This window comes from Lepidochelys kempii, chromosome 1 (assembly GCF_965140285.1).
Source record: "Lepidochelys kempii isolate rLepKem1 chromosome 1, rLepKem1.hap1, whole genome shotgun sequence".
Classification (NCBI taxonomy): Eukaryota; Metazoa; Chordata; order Testudines; family Cheloniidae; genus Lepidochelys; species Lepidochelys kempii.
The window spans coordinates 239,881,556-239,902,580 of record NC_136380.1 but is presented as its reverse complement, the minus strand read 5'-3'; the positions used below and the strand labels follow the sequence as shown (position 1 = coordinate 239,902,580).

General features: G+C 45.0%; 1 protein-coding gene across 2 annotated transcripts; it reads right to left on the bottom strand.

The window, feature by feature from the left end:
* Positions 1–1,470: 1,470 nt before the first annotated feature.
* LOC140901135 (aldo-keto reductase family 1 member B1) lies at positions 1,471–20,653 on the bottom strand. 2 transcript variants are annotated; one of them, XM_073319451.2, is made up of 10 exons: positions 20,221–20,563; positions 13,726–13,893; positions 12,151–12,267; positions 10,933–11,010; positions 9,481–9,603; positions 6,378–6,484; positions 6,072–6,153; positions 4,829–4,912; positions 2,830–2,912; positions 1,471–1,980 (listed from the first exon to the last, which is right to left on the bottom strand). In XM_073319451.2, exons 1-10 carry the CDS (start codon positions 20,284–20,286, stop codon positions 1,938–1,940), a joined length of 951 nt encoding a protein of 316 aa, XP_073175552.1. In that variant the 5' UTR covers positions 20,287–20,563; the 3' UTR covers positions 1,471–1,937. The 2 variants fall into 2 exon arrangements, with proteins under 2 accessions (XP_073175552.1, XP_073175560.1); XM_073319459.2 differs by lacking the exon at positions 13,726–13,893 and having other exon boundaries at positions 20,221–20,653.
* Between the last annotated feature and the right edge of the window lie 372 nt (positions 20,654–21,025).

Sequence of the window (21,025 nt, the reverse complement as noted above, 5' to 3'; positions counted from 1 at the left end):
TATTCATGTGGAAGGTACAGAGTTCAAAACCTGACTTGGTGAGGGTAGGGCAGGGCAAGGGTTTTTTTCCCCCCCTCTGTGCAACTGTAAGAAAAATCTAGGCAATTTCTCATCTACCTTTAAATCGTTGTAAAGTCAAGTATGTAAGTTAGCTATATCACCTACACTTCTAGAGGACCCATTACTTCAGTCAGGGCACACAGGGGGCAGAATTAAGGTTGCACAAGCAACTTTTAACATTTTTACTTAACATGTGTAATAGTGCTTGGAAGTGATGGTTTAACAGCAACAGACCCTCGTAGTCAGCAGGCAGGATTAAACCTGGGGCCTCTGGAGCTTAGTGCATAAGCCAGAAGCCAGCTGGCTGTTAGCTAATGCTGCAGAGTAGACTCAACCTCTGTGTCTAAGTGGTCTCTGTGCCACTAGATAGGACAGAACACCACACCCAGGAGGGGTGTAGGTTACAATGGCTCTTGCTAAGCTTCATTTACAGCAGCTAGCACCTCCTATTCAAATAGTTAGCTAAAGACAATAGGCAAGTAAATGTAAAATGACTTGCTTTAACAGCACCCAAATATCTCCATCGGGTGTGTTTTTTTAAAACCCTAATCTGTAAAAATGTCTGAAAACAGGTGTTGTCTGTCTCTACCTAATGCCACACAAAGCATTGTAACCATTCTTCCTTTAGTCCTCAAAGGATTTTCTACTTTATGAACGCTACTTGTTTTAGGTCACCTGTGATCTAGTTATACATTAAGTATTTTGAAAAAAAATTAAGTTTAGGGGGGCTGCATTCTACACCAATGTTTTAAAATGTGCTTTGTCCACATGTACCTAAAGGTTTACATTTTAGAGACCCAGGGCTTGTCTAAAAAGTACTTCTGTGATCAATGAGCATGATGACATCTAGCTTTGTGTCTAAGACTTCCAGCACTGACCATCTCCTGTGCACACCCCACTAAGCCCAAAGCTCCTACAATTCCAGTCACACCCAAGATAGATTTCTTTCTTCCCCCTTTATGCTCAGTTATACAGGGAGCAAGTTTGTCATTTAGTCCTAGAGCCACTTACACCAGCCCAGCAGTTCTCAAACTGTGGGTGAGGACCTCAAAGTAGGTCACAACCCCCCTTGAATGGGGTCACCAGGGATGGCTTAGATGTGCTTGGGCCTACGCCTGAAGTCCAAGCCCCACTACCCAGGGCTGAAGTCAAAGCCTGAGAGCTTCAGCCCTGGGTGGCAGGACTGAGGTTGCAGGCTACCTGCCTGGGGCTGAAGCCCTTGAGCTTCAGCTTTAGCCCCCTTCCTTGAGTGGTGGGGCTTGGGTAGGCTCAGGCTTTGGTTCCCCCCATCCTGGCATCATGAAGTAGAATGATGAAGTAGAAGGACATCGCAGTGCAATGAAGTTTGAGAACCACTGCACTAGCCTACTGGTGCACCATTTAGTAAAGTGAATACACTCATTCAAATAATTGTACTCTGAATTGTTTAATGTCTTCAATACATTAGGCACAGGATAGTTATCCAGCTGGAACAATCAGACAAGTGGCATACAAGCAACTGTATAAAGAGTTCCATAGTTAATACAGCATCTCTTAGGGTACTGACATTGTATTAACCTACCTTGAACTCCTCCTCAAGTGACTAGATGGGAAGTGGAGTTTAATATACAAAGTAAACAAAAGAGGAATTAAAGTTAACTTTCTTTCAGTAGTCTTGCAAAAAGCAGTACCTCCAACCCGTTGATAAAAAGGTAACCCCTCTAAAGGTGTTAAATATTTGTTCTTTAGCTTTTATATACATTTCTTCTTCCTTCAACCCACATGTCTGGTGGTAAAAGGGCAGACAATAGTTGAAGGACACAATCAGTATAGAAGAACAAGTCAGAGCAGAAGAGGCTCCAACTCTAATAGCCAGAGATGCCAAAGAAACACCAGCTTTAATAATCTTCTTTGAATGGATATTCCTTGTGATTGACAGCCCTAAAAAAAAAAGTGGGTGTTACCAAGTATTCAAAGTAACTACACATGTCCTTCTGTCAGGAAGACAGGCAGGGTATTGAATAGTGCATAGGTAGATGTTTGCCAAGCAGGTCCCTACTGTAGGCATTAAAAGCATTCTGAACCTCCTGGCCACTCCTTCCATACCACTTCCATCTTAGTCAGAGGAACACCGCTTGCCGAAGCAGTCATTTAATGTAGGTATTTGGAACATACGGACAAAATAGAGGGGATAGTACCTGCTAAAGAAATGACTATGTAGGGATTATCTTCCTCTTGACATCAGTCATTCTAAGGCCTGGTCTACACTACTGGGTTAGGTCAATGTAAGATGCCTTGTCTCACCCTAGCTGTGGAAGTGTCTTCACTTAAATTTGGCTACCGCTGACGTAAGAGCCTCTCTGCCAATTTACCACCACCACCTCCCCAAGCAGCGTACATGCATGGTCAACGTAATTAGGTCAATGCAGCGTCAGCATAGACACTGCATCGCCTTTGTTGACTGTTACAGGTTTTCAAGAGCCATGCCCCACACTGACAATACAAGCGCTGCTAGTGAGGATGTGCAGTGCTGACAAAGTCAAGTGTGTGCATACACAAGCAATTTAATAACTACAGTGGCTGTATGCTGACGTAAACTATACTGACGTAATTTTGTAGTATAGATAGAGTCTAAGGTATGTCTAATTACCCAAAGCCCATGATTTAAAATCTGGGGTCCTGCCTGCTTTCCCTTTCTCAAAGAGAGATCCTGCCTTGCCTTTAAAAGCAATAGTAAGCAATGAGTGGGATTCTGGGCATTCTGTAGGATTCAGAAGAAAAGCAACCTACGTTAGCATTTCAACAGCCCTCCAATTCCTGTTAAAGCTGAGGATGGTTTCCATCTCCTCATTAGTCAATTCAAAGTCAAACACCTGAAAGGAAAGTGTTTTAAGTTAGGTCTGTAAGCAGCTGGAAATTAAGTGCACCTAATGTAAAGATAAGGCAGCTATGACTTAGAGCAGGGGTGAATTGTACCAGATTGGGTGACCAAAAATTCCACTGAAGCATAATTACACCAGCTACCCTCACTTCAGGTAGAATGGAATACTTCGCACTAGGACACGACACACACACAAACAGTCCTTTCATCTGTAACTGCTCGTACGACATTAGGCTTCCAGAAGTTCGACCCAGCACCCAACTAAAGTTGTCCCATGACTTCTGCAACGTGCAATGGAAAGAGACACCTCAGATTCTAAGGCCAGAGTACCTCTTTACTCTCATGAGTATTTCCAATGAAGTCAGTGGACTGCTGGGTGAGCAGTTCTAGTCCAAGAAGGATGACTCGTGTGGCACTTACTCACTTATTGTCCCACTGACTTCAAGGGCAGCCCTCAGGTGAGTAACTTCTCTCCACTGGGAGAAAGAGGCTTTCAGCCAGACTGTGGCACCTTAGCAAAGTTATGCAGTTTTCCTCTTTGAGGAAATGATCAGACCCATCCCCTGCTGAGATTTGCTGGGATTTCCCCTCCCTTTTTATAAATATAAACACTGAAATAGCCATACCTGTTTCAGGATAGCAGTCCCCCCAACAGTGATCAGTGCTAGATGCTTCTAGCAAGGAAGGTGCAAGGAAGCAGATGGTGGAAAATTGGGGAATAACCTTCCCCTAGGAGACTTCTTTCTAACTCCCATCAATTATTGGTAGCATTATACCCTGAAGCATAAGTGATTATAGTGCTAATGCATTTTTAGCCTGTCCTGTACAACTGCTGATGTTTTAGGCAGCCAGAAATGCTTGAACCTACTAAGGTTTCGGTGTCAGGGATGTGTTGTGGCACTGCATTCCAGGGTTAAATTATGCATTGTATAAGTTTTGCCTGTCACCTTGTTGTATTAGATGACAGGTTTCAGAGTAGCAGCCGTGTTAGTCTGTATCTGCAAAAAGAACAGGACGACTTGTGGCACCTTAGAGACTAACCCATTTATTTGAGCATAAGCTTTCGTGAGCTACAGCTCACTTCATCGGATGCATACTGTGGAAAATACAGTGGGGAGATTCCTCTGAAAGCATCCGATGAAGTGAGCTGTAGCTCACGAAAGCTTATGCTCAAATAAATGGGTTAGTCTCTAAGGTGCCACAAGTACTCCTTTTCTTTTTGTATTAGATGCTCGCTCCAACTGACCTTTATTATATCAACCGTTGTAGTGCCATAACGGCCCTTTTCAAGTCCTCTCCTCTCTAAACTAAATAGGCCTAATCTTGTCACACGTGTCCTTATGTATTTAAGTCTACTCATGTTAAATTACGTAAAGGTAATGCATCCCAGTGGGTAGAGCACAGATCTATTCCTAGCTCTGCCACTGACCTGCTGGGTGACTGAGGGTGGTGAAGTAACTTGCCCCATGTTTCCCCATCTATAAAGAGGTGGATAATGAGTCTGACCACTGTTGCAAAGCATTTTGAGATCTACTGCTGAAAAGCCCAATATAAGAAGTAGGTATTAAATTAAGTTTAACTCTAGCTGTGCAGGAGTAGAATTAAAGCTTAAAATTAAGAGACTTGGAAATGTGGTATGACAAATAAGATGTGACAGTTTAACTCACTTCGCTCCTGGTTTTAAATTTAACAAAAATGCAAGTCCACTTGAATTTTCACACAAAATATGAACGCACAACTAAAAATGCAGTACTGAATGCTGAAATATAGAAGGATCTTTCTACCCTGCTGCCCCTTCTCTTGCTTCCATCAAATGTAATTTGGGATAAATGAGAAAATTAGGAAGATGGCACCCCATCTTGATACTGTAATGGATAGGTGTAGCAATAGTCTTATTTGAAACCTTACCTTAAAGTTCTCCTCAATATGGTGTGGTTTGTCAGACTTAGGAATGACTGCCACGTTCCTCTGGATGTGAAACCGGATCAGAACCTGAGAGGAAAGAACAGGAATTCTGATGACACTGAAGCTACCAGTCACTAGTAGTGCTGGTCAAGGGTTTTTTGGAGGGTTTTTTGGTTTGTTTGGGGTGGGGGGGTATTGTTCTAAATAAGTTTTCTAGAAATGTAGCACTTTTTTTTGTTACAAACCAATTCCAGTTTCTGCAAATCTATTCATTGTTCAGAAGTATTCCTCAGGTGGTTTGTGTAAACAAATTACAGCCTGTAGTGTGTTTGCAAGCTGCTCAAGTCAACTATGAATTGTTTGCAATGTCATTGTTTCTGCTCCCTGCTCGGGCAAGAAGTTTTTGGAAAACAGGACTGCCTCCGTGACCCCCATGTCCTGTGTTATACAGGGATTCAGATGATCAGATCTGGTCTTAAGAACTGAACGAGGAACAGCTAAGGCTCCCAGCTTTGACATCTTCACCAGAAAAAGGGATGCATTTTTCAGGAAGCGTTTTTTGAGGAAAAAAAATTCACCCTTTTTCAAGCAACTTTATGATTGGAGCCTACAGCTGCTGACTGGGTGAGAGTATGAAGATCTGTCTGAAGAGTCATTCTCTCAAACATTCTTACGAGCAAAAACAAAAACCCCCACACAGTTGTAAGAGTGTTTGTGAACAGCAAATACTAAGAAGTAGAAACATGGTCAAACTGAGCAGCCATGAGAAATTTTCCCCAACTGTTCACAAACACTGAATTCTGGAAAACAAACACACACCTGCTAGCTTTAGTCAAATAGCGAATCACTGAGGCATCCATGAAAAATAATTTAGCTGGATCAAGGATTCATAGGGTGATTTGGCTGAACCTCATTTGATTTTTTCCACAGCCCCTTTCATCGCTAAGTTCATATGATCAACATGGCACTTTCTGGAGGGCACCCAAAGGCCCATCTTTAAGGCTGGTCAGCAATAATCTGTGCTAATGACAGGCACTCCCTGTTCCTTGCCAGGTCCTTCCTGTTCCCAGACTGAACTGTTTGTTCTGACAATCCCTCTCCTTCTATACTGAGTTACATTTAAAATAAGACATTCTAAAGAGTCACTGTGTAAAGACCGCAGAGTATCTGTGAAAGAGTGCAATGTTGGCACAAGGCAATGTATTACAAAGGAGGCAACATGCACGGTGCTGTGACTCCAACGTACCTGAGCAGAGGTTTTGCTGTGTTTAGCAGCAATCTCTTTAATCTTAGGGTCCTCTAGAAGAGTAGGGTCCCCTGGGTTGGCCCTATAAAAAGAAAAAAAAAAAAAAACACAGCCAATAGGTTAACGGTAGACTACCATCCCTTGCATGAAACAGGATATATTTCACAGGAGTATTTGCAATATAGCGACAGAAATATGTATCAATTGTAACTGCACTGGACATTCAACTTTCTTCAATGATTTGAGAGAGAGAGACATACATACTCTAAAATGCTTCCAAGAAGAGAGGCTGCCAAGCATTCTTACCATGGCCTGGCAGGAGAGCCAAGGGGACTGTATGCAGTCACAGAGATCCCTTTGGATTGGCAATATTTAATCAGCTTCTCCTGGGTAAGGTATGGGTGGCACTCAATCTGCAGGCACAAGGACACACAGGTTCATCCAGTGGCAGACTGCACTGCTAGCACTCCTGTGCTCCAGGGAATACAGACCCTGTGACTACCTTTGGAGCCACTCGTATACCTATGGTATAAAGAAGTCTTGCAGAACCATCACACACAAAATATCTACATGCCTTGCTGTTGATTACTATTTGCACTACAGTAGCATCTAGAGCAGCAGTTCTCAAACTGTAGGTCGGGACCCTAAAGTGGGTTGCAACCCCTTTTTAATGGGGTCACCAGGGCTGGTGTTAGACTTGCTGGGGCCAGATGCCAAAGCCCAAGCCCCATTGCCCAGGGCCAAAGCCAAAGCCCAAGGGTTTCAGCCCTGGGTGGCAGGTCTCAGGTTATAGGCCCCCAACTGGGGGTGAAGCCCTTGGGCTTTGGCCCCCTGCCTGGAGCAGCAGGGCTCAGGTTTAAGCTCTGGCCATCCCACCTGGGGCTGGCTGTGGGACTCAAGCAGGCTCAGGCTTCGGTCCCCCCTCCTGGGATCATGTAATAATTTGTTGTCAGAAGGGGGTCATGGTGCAATGAAGTTTGAGAACCCCTGATCTAGAGGCCTGAACCTGTATCAGAACCACACAGTGCTAGGTTATGTACAACACAGTGACAGTCTCTGTTTGGACTCAAAGCGCTTCAGGGCAGACAAGATATACAAAGTACTTGTACCCCATCTGTAAAATGGGGGAACAAGGGTAGGTGACTTGCCCACAGTCATGCAGGAAGTCTGTAGCGGATCAGGGTCTACGAAGTCGCCATTCAGTGAATTAACCACAAAATTGTTCTTCCTTCTTTTATCATGATGATGATTATGGAAAGCCTGATAATATTCTACTTGCCCAACACACAAAAGGTACTCTCCCATGGTGAGTAGAATTTTGCTAGGCAGGTATATATGTAATGCTTTTACTATACTGTGTATGGGCAACGTACCAGAGTAATTGTCATTTAGAAACCAGAACTTGGAGATTTACCAACTTGTTGCTTTAACATCTTAAAAAAATTTACATTAATATAATTTTGAATCTCCTTTCATATACTGATCACACATTCAAATAATGCAGCCTGTAAAGCATGGATATGCTTCTACCCAGAGCAGTGCATCTTGGCATGGTAAAACATTTGTATACGGTGCTGGGTTTGACTAGGTCTATATTCATTTTTAAGTATTTCTTAGACGGTAAACACTTCAGGGCAGGTACTGTGTCTTTTTAGGATCTATGTAATGCACCCAGCACAGTGGGAACCTAATCCTGAATGGGACGTTTGGGTACTCCAGCTACATAATATTAGACAACATTATTATTAAAAAACTATTTTAAAGCAATCTGTGTTAAGCAAATATTTAAAAAAGTGAAACTGTGTACTATACTCCATAAAGAAAGTGCCAAATGGAGTAGTTATCAAATCCTTTATCCTGCCTTCTGAAGTCACGGGAAACTGGCTGAGCAAGACCCCACCACATGTTCAAAGGTACAAAGGAAAAGCCTTTGGCCTGCTCTTGCCAGCTCTTACCTCGTGCAGGTAGTCCCACTGATGTCAATGGCACCGTTCATGTGAGTATGGATTCCCATGTTTATATATTATGCTGCAGGTGCTGGTGCTAACTTGGCACGTTCAACTGGCAATTGCAATTGTCACGCAACTTTATGGTTACAATGCTGTGTCCACAAATACAGCCCCTCCCACCTATGCTTAGACCACACTACAGTTAAAATTCACCCAAAGGAGTCATTTAATAAAGCCGGAAACTCTTGGGAAAAAAATTATATGGGAACCCTTCCCAATCGTACTGCAGAATCATGACGTCACACAAGGATAACACTAAAACTAAAAGCACAGCCGTAAGACTCTGAAACGCTCATGAATGCTATTGCCCAGTGTACTGCATTGAGCAGAGGCCAAAGGAATTTTCAGCAGCCATAGTGTAAAGCCAGAAATCTCTGGTTACTTTTTTTTTTTGCACAATGAAAAAAAACTGCACAAGTCAAGGCAAAATATAAATCAACTCTAGTGGGCTTAAATCTGTGGGTATATTTTGTAGGCTCAAATGTAACAGTGTTCCAGAACTCCTTGATGTTTACAACATCTGTCATGGACTGGCTGGTCCTTTAAGGGGAAGCTGGGTTCTGTCTGGTCTGTGAGGTAGCAGCTAACCCCCTGATGATCTTGATCTGGTGATGTAATGACAACTATTGATCCTAGCAGTGAGTGAAAGGGTTTGCAAGTACTGCACAAGACAGAGGGGAACTCAGCTGAGGGAGCTTCCAGTAGGTAGGAAGGGCTGGATGAAGGCAGGCTGAAGTAGAAAGGTCCCTGGGAGAAGAGGCAGTTAGGAAACCTGCTGCAAAGAAGAACCTGCAGGGGGAAAGTCCTGGGTGGCAGTGCTCAGCTTAAGAAACACAGAATGCTGTGGAGTCTGAAAGTAGGGCAAAGGGAGGGACCTGCAGCATAGCCCAAAAGGGGCAGAACCACCATTCGTTTAGATGTTTATCTGGATTTTCAGTTTGTCTTTTCCTTACCCTGGAAGGGGACAGAACTTAAGAGATAACTGGGTGGGCCACAGAAGATGCGGACAGAAACAGACCAGGCCATTGCAGGGCCAAAGTGACCACCAGAGGGTGCTAGAGACGAAGACCCTGGCAATGTCAGGCTCAGATACCTTGGGGTGCTAGGAGGAGGAGTGAAACTGCTTATAGCATTTCATGGGGTTATGAAAGGTTCTATATTCTGCACATGCTGCTATGAGGTGTATCTCGGTAGTCTAGACACACCATGAATGACAATCCGAACTTGCATCCCAGTAGTCAACCTTAATACCCACTCACTGCATGGTAACGTCCACAGACGTTCCTGAGTTCTCAGTATTTTGTTGAATTCCAAACTCCTTTTTTAAGATCCGTTCAAGCCTATGCAGCCCAGCCTTTAGACACGTGTTCATCAGAAGCCAGCAGGAATAAATACCTTACCTGGTTGTTGGCAGGCTTGAATTTTAAACCAGGTTTGGTTAAGAGTCTCTCAATCTGTTCGTGGTTAAAGTTGGAGATTCCAATGGCTTTCACCAGGCCTGCATCCACCAGCTCTTCCACAGCCTAAGGGGACAAAGTCACCCAGTCACGTACAGGAGCTAGTAGTTCTGCCAGCCTAGCCTTTTCCCTTTACCACAGTAACTGATAAATCAATAAGGAGGGGAGACTAGACCGGGGTGGGCAAACTTTTTGGCCCAAGGGCCACATCTGGGTATGGAAATTATATGGCGGGCCATGAATGCTCACAAAATTGGGGGTTGGGGTGTGGGAGGGGGTGAGGGCTCCAGCTGGGGGTGAAGGCTCTGGGGTGGGGCCAGAAATGAGGCGTTCAGGGGTGTGGGAGGGTGCTCCGGGCTGGGAACAAGGGGTTCGGAGGGTAGGAGAGGGATTAGGGCTGGGGCAGGGGGTTGGGGCATGGGAGGGGGTCACGGGTGCAGGCTCTGGGCAGCGCTTACCTCAAGCAGCTCCCAGAATTCGTGGCATGTCCCCACTCCAGCTCCTACATGGAGCGTTGCCTCTGTGCGCTGCCCTGTCCACAGGTGCCACCCCTGCAGCTCCCATTGGCCGTGGTTCCTAGCCAATGGGAGCTGGGAGGGTAGCCCTTGGGCGGGGTCAGCATGCGGAGCCCCCTGGCTGCCCCTACATGTAGGAGCTGGAAGGGGGGCACGCCGCTGCTTCCAGGAAGCACACAGAGTGGGGCAAGCCCCTGACCCCACTTCCTGGCGGGAGCTCAAGGGCCGGATTAAAACATCTGGAAGATTGGATGCGGCTCCTGGGCCATAGTTTGCCCACCCTGAACTAGATGATCTAATGGTCATGTCTGGCCTTAAAATTTTTGCATCGATGAATTAACTGTTCACGTTAAGCATGTCTGTTCCCCAGAGTCCATCCCACCATCACATCCAGACCAGCCCACCCTTTCCCCATGAGAGCCAAATCTCATCCTTTTAGGACACTGTCTTTTTATGCCATCTAATAGAAGCAAAGAGGTTAATAAATCACTCCGTTTTTGAGCTGACAGGACACAGACATGAAGAGCACAGACCAGAGCCTCAAGCTATACAGGTAGGTGATCACATTGTTCTTTTCCACAATGCTCAGCCTTCCTCTTATGGAGAAAATGGCACTCTCAGAGCCACTATGTCACCTAGGCTGTGGGTAGCCGCAACAGACATAGAATCATGCCACTCAAATGGAATAAAGGGTAGATAGCTCTGAACAAAGAACATATGGAAACCTTGAATTCCTAGTGATGCAAAGACCCTGTGAGCAGCCCCCAGCCGAATACATCTCTCCAAACCCTAATATGAACACCATTGCAGCCCCCACCATTACAGGCATGCAGCCTTCTGCTCCACTTCTGGTGTGTAAGAACGAAGAGTGAATTTTTACCTCCCATGTGTCCAGAATATCCGTGTTACTGGGGACAACCATACCATTGTCATCTACAGGATGCACCTCCTCACCAGCCTGTCATATCAAGACAGAAAGTTTAAAGAGATTTGCTTTCAGAGCTGGAATACCCAGATTCTATCAGCAAGTCAAAATGGATGCATAGGTCCCAATTCAACAAGGAACTTAAGCATATGCAAAACTTTAAAATTATGCGCATATTTAAGTACCTTGCTGAATCAGGGCCATACTGCATATGGTGACTTAAATTGGAGCTAATAGAGGGGAAATAGTAACCTTTGGTCAAGTAATTAGTTTAATAAGTCTAAAGAGAGGAGAGGGAAGTCCTCCACTCTTTATGTAACAAGTTTCATTCCAGCCCTGGTATTCATTCCAAAAAACTATGGTTAATTCTGTGACTTGCTTCATCTTCCATTGATAATCACTCTAAATAGACCAATAATTAAGAACATTGGCCATACTGGGTCAGACCTTTCTAAAGATCCATCTAGCCCAGTATCCGGTCTTCCGACAGTGGCCAATGCCAAGTGCCCCTTGGGAATGAACAGAACAAATAATCATCAAGCGATCCATGCCCTGTCACCCATTCCCAGCTTCTGGCAAACGGAGGCTAGGGACACCATCCCTGCCCCTCCTGGCTAATAGCCATTGATGGACCTATCCTCCATGGATGTATCTAGTTTTTTCTCCCAAAACTGGAATCCACACAACACTGCCCCTGCAGCTGAAGAAGCCTGGATGGGAAATGCCCGACTCCAAAAATATTCATTCTACGTTGTAAACTCACAGTTCTGCTATTGCTTAGAGAGAGAAAAGTATAGCATGCAGCCACCAGAACTCCTAAAGAGATAATCGACACTAAATACCCATATGCACAGTAGTATAGCCTTGCTTTTGCCATGTAGGTGACCTGCATAGAAGCACTTGTTGGTTGCTATCAAAGTCACTGGAGGCTTGGAATGCTGTGGAAGCAACATCTATAGAGATGTCTCCTCCTCACCCCTCTTCTGCCAGAGAAGTGGCCTCACGGTTTCTCTATACAGTGCAACACTTAGATGAATAAAACATGGCAAAGAGAAATTCCAGAAGGAGGCTAGTCCTCCTTGGCGGACTAGATGGTGGCCACGGCCTAGCATCTGAGCACTCAAGGATTCTCTCAGGATGAGGAGGAGACAAGAACTAGAGGAGGCTCGCTACCTTGAATCCCATAGGAAAATGAATAAGGTAGAGGTCCAGATAATCCAGTTTCAGTGCAGCAAGGCTCGTCTGGCATGCCCCCTTCACAAGGGATCGCTCATGAAACGTGCACCACAGCTGTAACGAGAAAACCAAAATGGACAGTTACTCTGAAACCTTACAGAATCCCCCTGTCCGGAGAGAGGCTATTTTATATCTACGAGAAACAGGTCTGAGAACATCACCCTTTCTGCTTACATAGCTTATGCCAAAGACAGATCTATGTGTCTTGCTGCTAAAATTTTAAGTGACAAATTAAAATAGAGCCCAAACTCAAAATACAGTATTTATAAAAAGGAATTGACAGAATAAAGCTTCCTACCATGTGTCCCCAGATGGGAAAAACTGCACGTATTTTGGCAGTTCCACATTTCCAAAGTGATTAAAGTTGTCAGCATGGCCTATTGATTTTTATTACCTAATTCCAAAGCTCAGATACAAGAATAGAATTGTCATAAGGTATTTGGAAACTTCAGTAAATCCCCAATAAGCCACACATCACCGTCCTGAACCCAAACAAGAGCTGGCTGTAACTTGTCTTTTATTTAAATATTTTAATGAAAAACTGGTTTTTGACCAAAATTAAAAGTGCTGAGAAAATTTTATTTTGGTCAAAAATTTCCATTTTTTTAAATTGAAAAACTAGAAACAAAAAATTCCTAGTAACAATGTCCATCTTCTAGTGAGATGTTTTTGGTTTTTTACCACCCTCTAACCTTCCCCTCCTCAAAAGACCACAAAAAACAAAACAAAAACAACAAACATTGTATTTGTTTTGTTGAAAAACTGAATTTTCTCCAGAAAATTAAAATACAAATACTCACAAATTTCCTGCTCTACTAAAAGCTGGTTTTAGGCAGAGGAACAAATTCAGAGAGGAGCGTAGAGGTGATCTAAGTTGGTTTAGCTCATATGTCAGTGGGCCAGAAGAGAAAAGTAGAGCCATTAAGACAATTAACTAGAAAAGTAAAAAAGTTATAATAGGCCCCCAACTTTAATTTACACCTTATTCCAGGTTTGCATTGCATTGCATTACATTGCGTCCACCGATTTAGGCTTCCTTACACATCAGTAAGTTAAAATATATAACTGAAGTACTGCCTCTGAATTTGACCTAGAGACTTCTAATTTCTTGTTTTCCTACCATGCTTCTAGGGGGAAAAACTTAAAATAGCAAAGACTCGAAATTTGCAGATCAGGAGAAATTCACATGATCATGGTGGCCACGCTACCATTCTCTGATTTGTCAAAATGCTCCCAACAGGGTTCTTCTCCCATTGCAAATAATGGATGAACTTTATGGAAGATCCTGTTCCACACAACAGAATTACACGAATCCCATTTTCCTTGCTTTTACCCCTCTCCTTGCCTCGCTAGAAAGACAGAAACATAAAACTAACAGGAGGGATGAAGGGGATTATTCCCTCGGTCATTTTATCCCTGGAGCATGGGCTGTCTGTTGAGCTCCATCTCTCTCTATGTAACTAAATTATTTGCCCTATGACCCCATGATACAATTCCTGTAGCCAGTTGTACCTTACTGACAACAAAAAGATCTTCCCGTTTCACAACCCCTTCCTTGATTTTCTGCTGGATCCCATCCCCTATTTCACTCTCATTCTTGTACAAAGAGGCACAGTCGAAGTGGCGGTATCCAATGTCGATGGCAAACTTCACCACTTCTTCCACTTTCCCTGGAGGAGCCTGAAAACAAAATGAACACCTGTAAAACACCAACATTTCCAGATAGGAGAGTGGCTCAAACTGACCACAGAGTGGGTGTGCTAATCCAATGGTATGCAAACTAGATCAGATTAATCACCATTTTGAATGTGCTTCAGTACCTGGGAATTTATCCTGTGATCTCTATTTATATGGAGCATAAAACTACTCTGGATTCCGTCCCATACAACAAAACCCTAAGGAGTGTGTGAAACACAAAGCAAGAGTGATTCAGAGAACCCCACCTGGAAGGGTCAATTTCTAGTTTGAAAACAGTGTTGGATTCCTGGCTGTGTAACTATATCCAGCATTATGTGTAGGCTAAACAATCACCATAGGATTTATGGGGGTAGCTCTTGCCTACCTGCCCTTCCCTCTACCTCCTCCGACCACACACACACCCCCCCGCCCAACCAGGATAGCTTTATGGGGACATCCCTTTGCTACTGCAAGCCTAGCCCAGATCAGCCACCCTCCCTATCAGTTGGGACTGCTTTTTGGGGCGAGGATGCTCCTTTAAGTACCCCCAAAACCCTCTCCCCACATGCACTACCAGGTAGCAGAAGCCTCGATAGTACTGTGTCTAGCACCAGTCCTGCTTGCAAGATGGAATCTTGCAAAAAATACTATTCCCCATTCCCCACAGTCCATGCACATGTTCCTGGAGTCCTGGGAGTAAAGGTGGTTGGGGGAGGACTTGCCTAACAGCTCTCTCTTTGGGATGCAAAATGTTGATATTTTTATTAGTTGCATTGGGGTTAATTGGCACTGTGTGGCTGAATTCCCTAGATGGCTTTGAAACCTTCAAATCCAAATGCTGCTGGGCCTCTTTGGTTATTTGCTCCCTCATTGTGTAACTTCATATAGTATATGCTCAGGGCCAGATAAATGATACATACGATAAGACTATTCAAAGCTGTACTTTCTTTACTGTTTCAGAGTAACAGCCGTGTTAGTCTGTATTCGCAAAAAGAAAAGGAGTACTTGTGGCACCTTAGAGACTAACCAATTTATTTGAGCATGAGTGGCTAAGTCATTATGCAAGGTAGCGTATTTCCCCTTGTTTTTTCCTACCTCCCCCCCCGCCCGACGTTCTGGTTAAACTTGCATTTAAACTTGGAGAGTGGTCAGTTTGGATGAGCTATTGCCAGCAGGAGAGTGAGTTTGTGTGTGTCCCCCGGAAAAAAAGAAAAAGGGGTGGGGGGGTGAGAAAGCCTGGATTTGTGCTGGACATGGCCCACCTTGATTACCATGCACATTGTGTAGAGAGTTGTCACTTTGGATGGGCTATTACCAGCAGGAGAGTGAGTTTGTGTGTGGGGGGGTGGAGGGTGAGAAAACCTGGATTTGTGCTGGAAATGGCCCAACTTGATGATCACTTTAGATAAGCTATTACCAGCAGGACAGTGGGGTGGGAAGAGGTATTGTTTCATCATCTCTGTGTGTATATAAAGTCTGCTGCAGTTTCCACAGTATGCATCCGATGAAGTGAGCTGTAGCTCACGAAAGCTCATGCTCAAATAAATTTCTTTACTGTGAGTGCACAAAGACTGCCCTTGGAATTGATGAGAAGGTAGAAAGATTTTTTTTTCCCCCATCTGTCCTCACTTCAAATTTTGTCTAGTCAAATCTGAAATCAACAGAAGTGGCAAGCATTCTACACATTTCAGGATCAAACGCAGAAGAAACAGGTTCTCCTTTAGCTCAGTCAATAACTCTACCTCTTTGACCTGCAGAGATTCATTCAGTTTCTTAAAAAGAAAAGGAGGACTTATGGCACCTTAGAGACTAACCAATTTATATGAGCATAAGCTTTTGTGAGCTACAGTTCACTTCATCGGATGCATACTGTGGAAAGTATAGAAGATCTTTTTATACACACAAAGCATGAAAAAATGGGTGTTTACCACTACAAAAGGTTTTCTCTTCCCCCACCCCACTCTCCTGCTGGTAATAGCTTATCTAAAGTGATCACTCTCCTTACAATGTGTATGATAATCAAGTTGGGCCTTCTCCCCCCCACACACAAATCCACTCTCCTGTTCAGACTATGCTGACAGCTTGTGCCACACGCTCTCAAAGAAACTGCGGAACCACCTGATCAACATCCTCTACAGCAAACAGGGAAAGATAAAGAATGAGCTCTCAAAAATGGATACTCTCATAAAAAACCAACCTTCCACAAACTTCCTCGTGGCTGGACTTTACTAAAACTAGACAAGCCATTTACAACACACACTTTGCTTCTCTACAAAAGAAAAAGGACACTAAACTTTCTAAACTACTGCATGCCACAAGGGCCACAGCAATGGTTCCCTCAACCCACCCAGCAATATTGTTAACCTATCCAACTATACTCTTAAAGCCCAGCAGAAGCAGCTGTCCTACCTCGGGGCCTCTCCTTCTGCCCCGCCACCACCACGAACATGATACAGTTCTGTGGTGACCTAGAATCCTATTTTCAACGTCTCCAACTCAAGGAATATTTCCAACACACCTCTGAACAACATACAAATCCACAGAGACCTCCCTACCAACACTACAAAAAGAAGCATTCTAGGTGGACTCCTCCCGAAGGTCGAGACAGCAGACTGGATTTCTACATAGAGTGCTTCCGCCGACGTGCACGGGCTGAAATTGTGGAAAAGCAGCATCACTTACCCCACAACCTCAGCCGTGCGGAACACAATGCCATCCACAGCCTCAGAAACAACTCTGACATCATAATCAAAAAGGCTGACAAAGGAGGTGCTGTTGTCATCATGAATAGGTTGGAATATGAACAAGAGGCTGCTCTCCAACACCACTTTCTACAAGCCATTACCCTCTGATCCCACTGAGGGTTACCAAAAGAAACTACAGCATTTGCTCAAGAAACTCCCTGAAAAAGCACAAGATCAAATCCGCACAGACACACCCCTGGAACCCCGATCTGGGATATTCTATCTACTACCCAAGATCCATAAACCTGGAAATCCTGGACGCCCCATCATCTCAGGCATTGGCACCCTGACAGCAGGATTGTCTGGCTATGTAGACTCCCTCCTCAGGCCCTATGCTACCAGCACTCCCAGCTACCTTCGAGACACTACTGACTTCCTGAAGAAACTACAATCCATCGGTGATCTTCCTGATAACACCATCCTGGCCACTATGGATGTAGAAGCCCTCTACACCAACATTCCACACAAAGATGGACTACAAGCCGTCAAGAACACTATCCCCGATAATGTCACGGCTAACCTGGTGGCTGAACTGTGTGACTTTGTCCTTACCCATAACTATTTTACATTTTGGGATAATATATACCTTCAAATCAGCGGCACTGCTATGGGTACCCGCATGGCCCCACAGTATGCCAGCATTTTTATGGCTGACTTAGAACAACGCTTCCTCAGCTCTTGTCCCCTAATGCCCCTACTCTACTTGCGCTATATTGATGACATCTTCATCATCTGGACCCATGGAAAAGAAGCCCTTGAGGAATTCCACCATGATTTCAACAATTTCCATCCCACCATCAACCTCAGCCTGGTCCAGTCCACACAAGAGATCCACTTCCTGAACACTGCAGTGCTAATAAGTGATGGTCACATAAACACCACCCTTTACCGGAAACCTACTGACCGCTATTCCTACCTACATGCCTCCAGCTTTCACCCTGACCACACCACACGATCTATTGTATCGCAGAGCATGGCTGTAGACAACTGCATTTGCTCCAACCCCTCAGACAGAGACAAACACCTACAAGATCTCTATCAAGCATTCTTACAACTATAATACCCACTGCGGAAGTGAAGAAACAGATTGATAGAGCCAGAAGAGTTCCCAGAAGTCACCTACTACAGGACAGGCCTAACAAAGAAAATAACAGAACGCCACTAGCCGTCACCTTCAGCCCCCAACTAAAACCCCTCCAACGCATTATTAAGGATCTACAACCTATCCTGAAGGATGACCCAACACTCTCACAAATCTTGGGAGACAGGCCAGTCCTTGCCTACAGACAGTCCCCCAACCTGAAGCAAATACTCACCAACAACCACACACCAGAACCACTAACCCAGGAACCTATCCTTGCAACAAAGCCTGTTGCCAACTGTGCCCACATATCTATTCAGGGGACACCATCATAGGGCCTAATCACATCCCACACTATCAGAGGCTCGTTCACCTGCACATCCACCAATGTGATATATGCCATCATGTGCCAGCAATGCCCCTCTGCCATGTACATTGGTCAAACTGGACAGTCTCTACGTAAAAGAATAAATGGACACAAATCAGATGTCAAGAATTATAACATTCATAAACCAGTCAGAGAACACTTCAACCTCTCTGGTCACGCGATTACAGACATGAAATTTGTGATATTACAACAAAAAACTTCAAAACCAGACTCCAGCGAGAGACTGTTGAATTGGAATTCATTTGCAAATTGGATACAATTAACTTAGGCTTGAATAGAGACTGGGAGTGGCTGAGTCATTATGCAAGGTAACCTATTTCCCCTTGTTTTTTCCTACCCCCCACCCCCAGACGTTCTTGTTAAACCCTGGATTTGTGCTGGAAATGGCCCACCTTGATGATCATACACATTGTAAGGAGAGTGATCACTTTAGATAAGCTATTACCAGCAGGAGAGTGGGGTGGGGGGAGAGAAAACCTTTTGTAGTGGTAATCACCCATTTTTTCATGCTTTGTGTGTATAAAAAGATCTTCTATACTTTCCACAGTATGCATCCGATGAAGTGAGCTGTAGCTCACGAAAGCTCATGCTCAAATAAATTGGTTAGTCTCTAAGGTGCCACAAGTCCTCCTTTTCTTTATATGGATCAATATCCTTTCCCACTGGCTACTTCATAATCACCCTGTGGTAAACAGTACTTGCTCAAGTAGAAGGTGAACACTAGGAAAGTCTGTATATTTTATAAACTTCTTTTAGCATGATTCAGCAGGTGGAACAAGGACTATATGTGACTGGCCCGTTATCTACAGCACACAGCTTGAGAACCTCTGCTCTATATGTTGGTAAGTTATGAAGCTAAAAGTAACAGATGCTGGGCAGAGATGACAGAATTCTCAAAAACTCTGAATGTTCCTACAGCAATGTTAACTTTGTCTCTGCATTAGTGTACATCTGAAGGGGGGCTTTCATCACACCAACACACAACACTGAGCAGTGCAGAATACTGGCCATCAATACAATACAATAGGTAGAAACCGCAAGTATTTTCCTATAACTATGAGCTCTTTTTTACTGTGCATAAAACTGTTCTAAAACAATGCACACACAGGGTGATCTTTGTTGTTCTCTGTGTAATCACATTGCCAGCTTTAATGTTGTTTTAATATATTTTTGCACATAAACACACTCCCCTGGTAAGAGTGATTCTTGTAATTGCAGTCCCAATTTGTCACCATGGAAGCAAGTGACATCATAAACCCTGGACTGAAAGAAAAAAACGGAATTAAAAAGGAGGAAGGGTTCCATTTACACAGAAAGGATGGGATTCTTTTCTCAATTATACCACTGTAAATTCAGAATGACTCCATCAATGCCAACAGAGCTATTATGGATTTAAACTGGTGTGACTGAAATCAGAAGTTGACCTACATTCTGCACTTGGGTAGCTAAAGATCAAGAAAGAAATACCACAAATACCAGTTTTCATGCCTTCATAGAATCTAAGGCCAGAAAGGACCATTACAATCAACGTTGTTTGCATTTAAGTAAAATGCATCACGAAATTTGCTACCAGGGAGCCAAGGAACCTTTGGAAACCTGAATTTTTAAAAAGAGTCTTTCATGCACCAGTGCTGGCCACATTTTAGTCAGCACCAGTAACTCTTAAAACAACAATTTATGCTCGCTAAGTCGCTGCAGAATCCAAGCACCTAGAACAAAGCCCAGTTCCTACAACTGCTGCTCGTTAGCCTTTTATCGACATGGTTAGAAAAGCAGCTGAAACGCTGCTCGGACCCTAAATCCATATAAGGGCCAGGTATTGAGCGCGATAAAACCAAACACCTACCAGGAAACTGGACTTCACAAGGACAGCCGCATCTTGCTAGCAACGTAAACAAAAAACAGCTTGCCAAAGGGTAACTATCGGGCCTGTGCCGCTGCCTCCGGCATCGCAGGCAGCCCGAGGAAAAGAAACTCCTGCCTTTTGCACAGACACAGCTGGAAACTTCGGCCGCGCCTGCGAAGGGAGAAGCCAGCGCGAAGAGCCGAGCGCCTCCGGAGGCAGAGAGCAGCTGCACTGCACCCGGCGTGCCAGACCCTGGAGCCTTTGCAATTACCTGCCAGGTGCCTAGCCCCAGGATGGGCATCTTGGCCTTAGGGCTCAGCTGCACGTGGGTCGCCATAACTCCTGCTCTGCGATTCTCTGTGGACTGGCGCACGCCCCCGGGCCTTGCCCCAGCGGAGCCCCTTTTGCAGGGTCTGGCCACGCCCCGTCTGCCGGCAGCGGGTGGCACCCGCAGAGGGCGTCGTCTGGGCTGTAAACAGAGCCGCTGCTTGTGTTCCTCACCCCCGGAAAGGCGCAGAGGCTGGGGGCATCTCTCTCCTTGCAGCACGAGTCGCTGGTGCTGCCCGCCCCAGCCCCTGCCTGCGGCCTCCCCGCTCTTTGCCCGGCCCAGCGCCTCCGCGGGAGTTTCCCCCAAAGCAGGGCGTCCGCAGGCGTCGTGCGGGCCCCGTGAGCAGCGCCTGGGGTGTCAGCGGGGAAGGGCTGAGGCGGCTGTCCCCCCTCTCTCTCTCTCCCTCTCCCCGCGTGGTATGCTGGACAAGCTCCTTGTTCTGTCCTGCGCGGGGTTTGTCTTGATTTCTGGAGTAGGGTAACCAGGGTCTTTTAAAAAACGGTCTCCTCCTAAATCCCCATCTTGGCGAATGAACAAGCAGCTTCGCTGTTCTAAAGAAAGCGCTGAGCATGCAGCAGTTCCCGGGGGGGGAGTTGTGGGCCCTGAGCAGCTCTGCAAATCACGCCCCAGGCGTCTCCAACGAGGCCCCGAAGTACAAGCAATCAAGGTGCCAAGTCTAAAAATATGCATCTTAGTTGCTCTGTGCCTCAGTTTCCCCGTCTGTAAAATAGGGATGAGCCTTCCCTGC

Bases quoted from the DNA above. Each gene is read 5' to 3' on its own strand.
- LOC140901135 (XM_073319451.2), bottom strand. From the start codon at position 20,286: ATGGCGACCCACGTGCAGCTGAGCCCTAAGGCCAAGATGCCCATCCTG. The intron at 9,604-10,932 runs GTAAAAATTCAC...TTGTCCCCTTAG, and splicing joins ATATTCTGGACACATGGGAG to GCTGTGGAAGAGCTGGTGGA. The intron at 6,485-9,480 runs GTAAGGTATTTA...TTGTGCCTGCAG, and splicing joins TCAAGCCTGCCAACAACCAG to ATTGAGTGCCACCCATACCT.